General features: G+C 33.8%; 1 protein-coding gene and 1 pseudogene across 1 annotated transcript; both read right to left on the reverse strand.

Moving 5' to 3' along the window:
• Positions 1–570: 570 nt before the first annotated feature.
• On the reverse strand, positions 571–6180 carry LOC120177039 (annotated as a pseudogene).
• Positions 6181–7440: 1260 nt separating this feature from the next.
• LOC120177095 (U-box domain-containing protein 5-like) lies at positions 7441–9209 on the reverse strand. Its single transcript, XM_039183338.1, has 2 exons — positions 8595–9209; positions 7441–8472 (listed from the first exon to the last, which is right to left on the reverse strand). Exons 1-2 carry the CDS (start codon positions 9167–9169, stop codon positions 7686–7688), a joined length of 1362 nt encoding a protein of 453 aa, XP_039039269.1. The 5' UTR covers positions 9170–9209; the 3' UTR covers positions 7441–7685.
• Between the last annotated feature and the right edge of the window lie 1537 nt (positions 9210–10746).

The following is a 10746-nucleotide window of genomic DNA, read 5'->3' on the forward strand; positions in this document are numbered from 1 at the left end:
TACTCGCATTGCGATAGTCATACTCGCGTTGCGATAGTCATACTCGCATTGCGATTTACATATTCGCATTGCGATAGTCGGAAAATTGCAACTCGAATTTGGAAAATCGCAATGCGATAGTCAGAATCGCGTTGCGAATCTGGAAACTGATTTGCGATACCGGAGATCGCGTTGCGAATTATCGATCGCATTGCGATTTAGTTGGTCATTTTGGCAAATCCAAAAAAAAAAATTGGTTAAAATCGTATATTATAAGACATTTTTTGTCACTGAAGTTATTTTCTCATAAATATAAATATGTAAAAATCCACAAACAAAACATGTATATGGTTAATGCACTTTCAAACTTAAAAAACTATTAGCATTTCTCTTAAAAAAACATATATATATATATATATATATATGCAGGATGCACTTTATGTGTAAGTTCAAATCTCCGTATTCCTCTTATAATATAATATCTATCTACCTAACAAAAGAAGGAAATACTATTCAACTTTTAAACCTTTATCTAAATGGCTCTAATATCTGACCTTCAAGCTTTATTCAAATGATTACAAAGCACCTTGCAATCCAACGAAGGGTATAATATCAACTCATTTATTAATACACAAACTTTAGCATGAAGCTGACGAGCTTTTTTCTAAACAGAAACCAAAATCTTTTTGCCTCCAAAAGAAGGGACTGCACTTATTCCATAAACTTTGGAAACTGTACAGTCTATACTTGACTACTTCAGCCAATGCTGTGATGTTGTTTAGCTATCCAAGATTGTCCGGGCTCTAGCTTGACAGTCCCAATCACTGTTTCAAATTGCGGTCGTGTCGCGTTTTTGATCATTTCGAGTTTATCGTGATTGTGGTTGTCGCAGGTGTTATTGCGGCCGTCGCGAGCGCTATTGCGGGTGTAACAGGTAACTCGGACTGTGACGAAACAACTATTTCGAGGGCTCTATCACGTTTTCGGACCGTGATTTGAAACCCTGGTCCCAATCTGAGTGACCATATTTTCAAAAAAATAAAAGCTCGGTTTGGAAGGTTATATCCCCACACCCTTGTCCGAATAAATGTTGGACACGGATATTTCAAGCAAAGAAAAGTTGATTCATGAATATAACCCGGAATCCACTAAGTTTATCAAGTTACTATTGGAGAAAGTATCCAAGTACCTTTGCATTTTCAACACAGACAAAATCTTTGTAACATGCTTCCATCTGCAGATGTGGGTTCCACAAAACAGCATCCGACCAACTGCAAGGGCAAAGCAAAAGGGTGAGGGAAATTTCCACTCGAATCTAATAAAAACAGAGATACGAGACTCGATCTTGCGTACTTTGTTTTCTTGATGGATATTACATCACCTAGGCCATTATCGAGGTGCACTTCAGTAGGAGCATCAAGGTAAATGCAATCGACAAATCCAGGAAAAGTGACGGCATCCCTGAGTTGTTAATATAACAGTTAGGCAAAATTATTTTCATAAGTATCTCACATAAGCTGGCTAAAAATGTAGAAATATAAATATGATAGTTGATATTAAAGGTAAGAACACCTAAAAGCTACAATCTATTTTGTCCTACGTATGATTTTCAGTTGGTTTGGAATAACTTTTCTTTGGTTTGGATAAATTTAGGGTTTCAATTAGGATCCTAGTCATTACTAAAGAACAGGATGATCCTCCAGAGATCTTAATAAGCACTCTCTATAACATTTATAGTTCAAATATGTGTACTCAAGTGCCTCCAATAATACGTTCTATGAACAATGCACTGACCTTTCCTCCCTACCCTCAATTAGATTCTTAAGATCCGGATCTTTATTCAGAGTTTTGCAACCTTTCAGACCTTTCATGGATACATCTGTAATAGATGCCTGCGTCAAAATTTCTTAACATCAATGTCCAATCAGCTTCTTCAAGTTCAAAGGCCAAGCAACTCTATTATAATACATAAGACATAATATACATGTATATATGTGTATGTTGTTTGCATTTTCCCTTGCAAGTATTTCAAAGTTCCTTTCTTCTTTCTTTTTCTTTTCCGGTGTATTAAGTTCCATTTTCTAATCATTCACCAAAAACAAATCTCCATTCCTTTACAAAGAACAGGTCAATTTGAACATGCTAGAGGAATTGCATCTATTAACCACAGAATTATAGGCACTCACGAAAATATGAATGCAAGGCAGAACGGAAAGTAAATGGCTTGTTGTCTGTGTTTGTAACTGTTAGATCCGTGGAAATGCTCTTCGTATTTAGAATAACCTGAAGAAACAAAAAGAAACGAACTACAATTTATTTAATTAGCAAACACAAACTACAATTGCATATATTAATCAACATTTCTACTTTGGACTAGTCTGGTACCTTTAAACTAACACATAAATTAGCAAAGAAACTACAATTGTCATGAGCATAATATCATTGCCCTGCCCATACAGGTAAGTAATCAATAACTGACCTTATATCTAGCCTGAAAACCGAAATCCCACATGGCTCGGCTGTAAGGACCATCATTTAGCTTAAGAGTTACAATAGGGATTATAGGGTTGCCTTCCACGTTTCAGACTCCACAAGGGACCAATCCGTATTCCTTGCAAATCCATGCTGTGAATACATAAAAATTGCACGATTAAGATAAAACTAGAAGATATAAAAATAAATATAAGCATAAAAGTAGTTTAGTTGTTCCTTTTCTTTTCTTTTTTTGCCGGATGATTAATTGCAGGCAAAAACTAAAGATATAGAGTGGATAGAATTAGCGGTGAGCAAAACTTGACTCGACTCAAAAAACTTTTTTTTTGGACTCAAAAACGAGTTTTAATTTTATAAATTCAACTCAAAAAATTTCAAGTTCAAATCGAGTTGTAAAATACAACTCAAATAGTAACTTGAAATTTTAGTAGTTAGAGGATTGATTTTCTAGTTTGAGTCGAGTCCCTCGACTCTATATGATATGTGTATATCACATATGAAAAAAATATATATGTATTGTATATGGTTATAAAAAACCATTTAAATTGGAATCAAATAATATCATAATATTATAAATGTTTACAATTAAATTTAAATAGAAAATATAAAAATTTGACTCAATTACTCAAAAAATTTTAAGTCAACTTCGAGTTTGTCAACTCAAATAATTCAAAAATTTTCAACTCGGCTCGACTTGACTCAATCGAACGTTCACCCTTAGATTGAACCACTCCCATTTACTTCATGGCAGTATTTATACGAACCTTAAGATCCTAGTATCAATTCTCAACAAGGATATTAACCGGATCTCACTAATTTGCACTATGAGACAATGTTAAATGGCTCATGAGAAACAAAAGAAACTAAATATGAAATGCAGCAAAACCAATGAAAGCTACTAGAGGTAAATGGAAGCAAATAGTACATTTTGGAATTTTGAACAAAAATTAGAAGGTCATACCTGTTGCATTGGCCCAGGTCCAAACTGTGGGAAACAATGTGGAATACCTCCACTGTCAAAACAATTAATGACTATTTTATAAAATTTAAAGTTTAGTGAATAAAAAGACGGTTTCACAGCGTTAAGTTATGTGTAGAATAGTTTAGCCTCATGTGACTAATACGTTATGGATTCTGGTATCTGGATGGTCATCATCAAAAGCCTTATTAAAAGACGAACAATTTTATTTAATCTAGGAATACTATTGGATGCGAGGAAGATAGTTGGAATATAACATAACCTCCCCCAAGACAAAGCTGAAGACCGGAGATGCAAGAAACAGTCATAACTGCTTCAAAATCGAGCTAAAAACGCAAAATAAACAAGAAGCGACCGGTTCCAAAGGAGGAGAAAATGAGATTGCCGACATGTTTGGGGCAGAGGAAAGTCGTTAAGAAAGAAAATGGAGGGAATGACGGGAGAATCTCGGTCTTGATTTTAACTCAACTAAAACCAGTCTTGGGTTGCCGACATCTTTGGTGGAAGAATAGTCTTGGGAATATTGCCAAAACCCTACTTATAATCACTCTTCTTGCTAGTGGTTTCCAAGAATCTTGTCATCCCACATTATGAATTTATTGTTTAAATGATTGATCGAGTCTGAAGAATTAACCCATATAACATGGGGAACATATAGATCCTATATAATCACATATAATCCATTTGATATTTTTATCTTATTCTCTTCATTGATTCGATCGCTCGAGGATAAAAAATAAAGTTGATGCAAAGAACATATGCAGGATGCAAAGCTCAACCACATTGATTGGTTTATGTTTATTGATGTTGGAAGGACATTTTTTTTATACTGTACAACAAAAAAACTAACCATTTCTTATACAATATTTAATTCTATTCAAAGAACTCTATTGACAAAATTAATTATACTGCCAGGCAAACATTGCAGTATGCATCTTATAGTTTTTACATTCCAAAGACACATAAAGTAAAGCATATAAATATGCTTTGCAACCTATTAATGGGCCTCAAGATTGGAAGAAATATGGAATTGACTCTGTTCTTCCGCCGGTTGATAGATATATGCATGGAAGGCCTAAGAAAAATCGAAGGAAGCAAAAAGATGAACCAAAAAAAGTCAAGCCTGAACATATTAGTAGGATAAATCTTATTATGACTTGTAAAAAATGTGGTGGACAATGTCATAATAAAAGATCATGTACTGCAAACCAGGTATTTAGAGTTAATGTGTTGAGTTTGGTGTAAAACTTAAAGTTATGTTAGATTTCTAAAGTAGACTTTTTTTGTTGCAGGAGAGTAATATGGATGGGAATTCTTCGACAAGATCAACAAGTACGATCATATCAAACCCAACACACGTATCAAGGAAAAGAAATGAGAAGGAAAAGGCCCGTGTTACTTCTGATAGATCAATGAGGAAAAAAAGATATGAAAGGATAGGCCTTTACACAAATTTGAGGACTGAAGAACAAATATTATATGTAAGAACATATTAAATAAGTAACAGTCTTTTCTTTGACAACCTAAAAAATGTTTTAATTTTTTGATTTGTTATCAGTCTGGTACAAGTGCACGAAAGAAGAGGAGAAGAGTTGAAGACCCTAAGAAATGAATTGTCTGATCGACTGGGTCTTTTGGTTGTGCTGCTTTTTGTTAGGGTATATGTTTGGGTTGTGTTTTTTTTGTGTATGGCAAATATATGCCTAACTTGATATGAGATACCTTTTAGCATAAATATATGTATGTGAAATGTTAAACAAGCAAGAGTTTGCCCCTTAAGATTATCACATTACTTTTCCAGCATGTTCGATTAGGCCAATCCGATTTTGTTGGTTTCTTCAGTTTAAGCATATTAGTGTTCATTGTTCCCTAAGAACATTTTGGAAATAGGAAAAATGTGAAGGTAAGTTATACATATATATATATAATGAAAATAAAATTTTCAAATTAACTCGCCAAGAGAATAGAAAACACTAAACATAGTCATTTGTTCTCAATAAGTAGCAGTCAAACACTTAATATTAGACATACATAAACACTTAATTTTAGCAAAACACCTAAAGTGCTATTACAAATAAAATTACCACAAAGATACATATGACACACAATATTGAGCAAATACACATTGTCTTATAAAATTATTTTTCTTTCTTCATTGTTTTAAATTTTTCCTTCAAGCTCTTAATCTTTCCCTTTAATTCATTGTCATTGTCTTCACTTTGCAAACTTCCAATCTCTTTCACTTTGCTTTGAATACTTTCACTTTCACTCTCTTCCAACAACATACTATTCATTTGAGCAGTAGAAGTAAGGGAACAACTTCTAATATGTCTTCTAAGTCTTGCATTCTTTTTTGTTAAATTTCGCTCACTATCACGTAATTGTCATGGTAAGTAATTTGCTCGCTCTGGCATGCTACCATCATACCATTCAAAATACCTACAACCGTGCTACAATAAGGGGAAAAACATATTTGTTATCAATCGATATATGCAACAACACTTTATCGTACATGCATTATTTATCTCAAGCTAACTAATACAAGGTAATTATAAACATATTCTTACCGAAAAATTTGAGCAACCGTAATACCTTCTTCCGGGGTTTAAATCGCTCCATGAAATTTCCCTAGCTGCCAATGTAATGCAATAACACTTTTCTCGTTCACCATCGTACACAAAATCTCGTCGAAAAGAACTAACGATGGTTAGATATTTGAACCTGTCCATTACACAATTTCTACTACAACCCAAAACATACAAACAAGATTAATTATTAAATTAAATCAATTCACAAAACAATGTTCATTTCGAACTAAACCAAATAAAAACTAAATTTTTTGTGTAAAACAGAAACCCACATAATAAATCATTTTGAACAAAAGTATGCAACAATGTTCAAGAACTATGAACAACCCATTCATACAATCTACAAAACCCATACAAACCCAAAACATTTAACAAAACTTAATCGAAAACCCATTCAAAATTAAGGAAATAATGGATGATTCGATTCAAAAAAATCAACTCACCTTCGAAATATACGATTGTGTAATCGGTTTGAGGCTGCTGCTTGAAGGAAAATAAAGAATTTTATAGGAGAAATGATTTGAAATGTTGGGGTTTCTAAACCCTAAGGTTTAGGGGGAAATCAGTTTAAAGATGCATGTGAGATATTTGAAACATGTGTTTCATTTTGTTTAATTAAATTGAACATTTATTATGGGTTAAATAAGGTTTTGTTTTATTACATAACCGAGTAGCATGCTTGGTCTGGTGGCAATGGTCATCCCATGCCCCAAGTTTGAGTCCCCTTCCACGCAAGTAGTAACCTTTTATTCATTCTTTCCAATACACACCAATAGGAGAGTGACACGTGTTACTCTCTTATTGGTACAAAATTCTCATTGAAATTAATTTTTTAAACATAAAACGGCTGAATTGTCAATTCCACGACAGCACATATTAGTGACGTGGACACACCACGTCATCATTTGTGTCCACATGTGCTTGCTTAGTCAGTTGGAGTCGTTGACCGTCAATTGACTAACGATTTTCATCCAACAGGAGACTTTTGAATCAGAATTAAACGTTGTGGGGTCAAATGTTAAAAAAAATAATAAGGGAAAAATTGCATATACTGTCAAATGTTAAGGGTATTTGTTTGCATTATGCCTTTTTATGTATGGCTTCTGACCGAACTTATTTTGGAATTAGAGAAGAAAAATGGTGGAATAACAACGTTGATAGAAGCATGCAATAGAAGTTGTATTTTCAAAAAAAAAATAGCAGTTGAATTCCAGTCATATACCCTTATTAAGATGCTAATATGTATTCTTCTTGGAATATTTTATTTCACGTACTCATGTCCAATAATAACCACTTGATTTGCTTGCCAAAGGTGCAAATGTGTACAGATTCGAGGCAAAAACTTGTGAAGGGTTATTGACATATGAAACTGCCTAAGATTATGGAAAAGGGCACAAAGAAGAACAAAAACTCCAACTCTTAAAAGGCTATACAGTTTATACAATTTGAAAATGACGGCTGATACATCATACATATGATCAATCTAAGATTCTAAATCATGGAACTCAACGTTGGACTCAGACAAATCCATTAACCAACAACAATTAGTTACCGTATGATGATATCGTCACCACGTCCGAGTAATCAAACCCCTACCAGTCAAAGGGAAAGAATTTTACCGGGCAGAATATTTGTCGACCCCAATGTCAGTCAAGAGCGAATAAAGAAGGTTTCATTTCTTCTTTTTTTGTCGCAATGGATTTTGAGAATGTTGGAAGTTTCACTCCAAACAATGTTTTGTGAGACTTCTTGTTTTTGGCATAGTCGTTAGCATCTTCGGGTATGACATGGTCGGATTGAAGGCATTCTTGTTTCTTGTCGTCGTAGTTGGTAACTCGAAGGAGTCGTAGCAATTCCAATGCACTTGCTTTCCCCTTTTCACTCCCATTAACGGATACATAAAAAAGGGCAGCAAATATATCACTCTCATCCATTACTAAGCGACAATACTCGGCACATTGAGAGCACAACGAGAGGAGGATATCCAACACATGCTCTTGATCCTCATGACTGCTCGTCTCAAGTAGTATGATGAAAAAACCAAAGCATCCAGAAGTTTGAGCAATAGAAGCCCTAGCCTCTTCATTTCGACACAAATTTCTCAACACCACCATACAGTGCCTAGCGAGGGTGGTGTCTTGGAAGAACTGTACAAAATTTGGGATGCATTCCAAACGCACCAAATTGGAACAAACATCGGTGCTCGAGGACAGATTGCGCAAAATTTTAATGGCTTGTTCTCTGTGAACTGTAATCTTCGAGTCGAGAATATTTATAATGGAAACGATGGCAGCAGATGCAGCAATCTTAGATCTACAACTGCTTTGGCAAGATAATACTTCCATTATATCAAGAACCTCTTTAGTTACTTCAGAGTCGCGGAAAATTGACAACAGATTATACACATCTTCATTTAGGTATCTTATGCCACTCCTGCAAGAAACTCACAAACCAATGAAAAAAATAAGTCTCTACTCAAATAAAGGATAACAGACACTAACTAACCATGCTTAGATGATACATAAGCTATTACAGAACTTGAGAAAACATATAACCTGTATTGGTTAAGATATGTCGATAACAACTGAAATCCAGCTTTCGATGCTCTTATATCATGTAAATCATGACTACTGCTCAAAAATTTAATTAGAGGCTCAATGAAATTCTCGGATGAAAGAAAAAAACAAGCTAGATCGTTAGATTCCAAATGATTTTTCAAATCTTCAACAATCTTATATTGTGATTCCCAATCAAGCTCTGCAAGGCCGGATAGAGACTCCAAATCCATCTTACTTGCATTGTTGGAATATTGATATCCGCAAAAATAATCACTATTCTGCTCTGATGCCAAACCTAAGCCGTCTCCGTTCTTGTCACATGATCCATCTGAAGTATAACTAGAATCTAAAGATCTAAGTGATATATTGCTGATGTCTAATGGAAAGCGCAAATCATTTATATAACTGCCAAGACCAGCTATAGAAGTGGACAAGTGAAGCACATCAGGCTGCATGCTTGGGTCCTGAATGGTGATTCCATACTGCATGCACCATTTTGATATCATATCCTTCATGGTAGCATTTTGAGTAAGTGATAGATTCTCTAGTTTCATTCCTGTTTTTGGGCACATATCATTACCATCACTGAACCACTTCTGGATCCAAATCCTTTCAAATTGTCGTAACCGGTTTTCGTCCGGGCACGAATTTATTTGTTTGGCGGGAAAAGTGATGTGAATAAATGGTTTTGAAAATAATTTGGGAGTCGCCATCGGCCTTTTGGGTCAGGTAGGTCGAATACCTAAAAATTATTTTTTAAAAGAGTTTTAATAAAACACCAATTAAAAAAATAAATTGATCTGCGTTTATAACCAAAAATTCATTCTTTTTAATAATAAAAAGGGATTCGTGGTTGGTTACGTTTAGGGAAGGATTAGCACCCCTACAACGCCCAAAATTGGTACTTTTTAATTATAAATTGTCTCTATTATTAAAATTTTAAAAAGTCAAAAATATATTTAATTTATAATTCTATTATTTCAAAATTATAAAAAAAATATTTATTTATTTAAAAATATCAGAAAAGAACTTCTAGGTGTCTTAAGACAGCTCTTTTCTTTGATATTGATAAATATTAATTTAAATAATATTGTTTACTTTTTTATTTTAAAATATCAGAATAGGACATCCAGTTGTATTAAGACTGTCCTTTTCTTCGATATTAAAAATAAATATTTAAAAATTATTATTTATTATAAATTTATGAATATAAAAATATTTAACAATATAATAAAATAAAAATACAAATACTACTAAAACAATATATTTAAAAACAATAAAGTAAATGAAAACATATAAAATAACTGATTAAATTACAATAAAAATAAAATTAAAAATCTAATTCATAATTAATCAAAATTATAGGGATTAAATATGTTATTTCCTTATTTTATTTATTTGGTGACTAAAATAAAATTATCTAAAACTCGGATATTAGAATCAAATAAATTAAAAATATAAACTAGGGATTAAAATATTATTTATTAAAATTAAGGGATTAAATCTGTAATTTATCCTAAATATATTATTTTAATATGAAGGACTAAAATAAAAGAAATTCAAATTCGAAGACTGAATTAAAAATATTATAAATTTAATTTAGTGACTAAAATATAAAGTTTACAAGTTCGGAGGACTGCGGACGGGGTTTAACTATTTTATAATTACGCGCATAGTCCTTCCCGAAACGACGTCGTTCGGGAAGGACTATAAAAGTCCAAATCGGCTGGCCCTTCGGGCCAGCTATTTCATTTCCTTTTTTTTTTCTCTCTCAAGCAGAGAGAGAGCCAGAATTCTCTCTGGCCTCTCTCTAGATTCCCTCACCGGAGGGAATCCGGCAGCCGTCTGCCGTCGCGAATTCTACCGCCGACCACCGCCTCCGGTGGTCGGAAATTCCCCAAATTTACCTAAAACGTAGATCTAAACACCCTAAGACCGAATCCGACCTTTGTTTCCCCAAAAAGACTCCTAATCGGAGTAAATCTATGAAAATACCTTCGGTATTTTCGGTTCTCCGGCGATGTTTAGTGCTTCCGGCGATGGTCAAGGCTTCTTTGGTAAGCTTCTCTCCTCTCTTTTTCCTTCTGTTTTTGTTTTTGTTGTGTTGTTGTGGACTGGGATCGTTGGTAGTTTTTGTATCTCTCTCTGT

This window comes from Hibiscus syriacus, unplaced genomic scaffold (assembly GCF_006381635.1).
Source record: "Hibiscus syriacus cultivar Baekdansim isolate YM2019G1 unplaced genomic scaffold, ASM638163v2 tig00112281_pilon, whole genome shotgun sequence".
In the NCBI taxonomy this organism is placed as follows: domain Eukaryota; kingdom Viridiplantae; phylum Streptophyta; class Magnoliopsida; order Malvales; family Malvaceae; genus Hibiscus; species Hibiscus syriacus.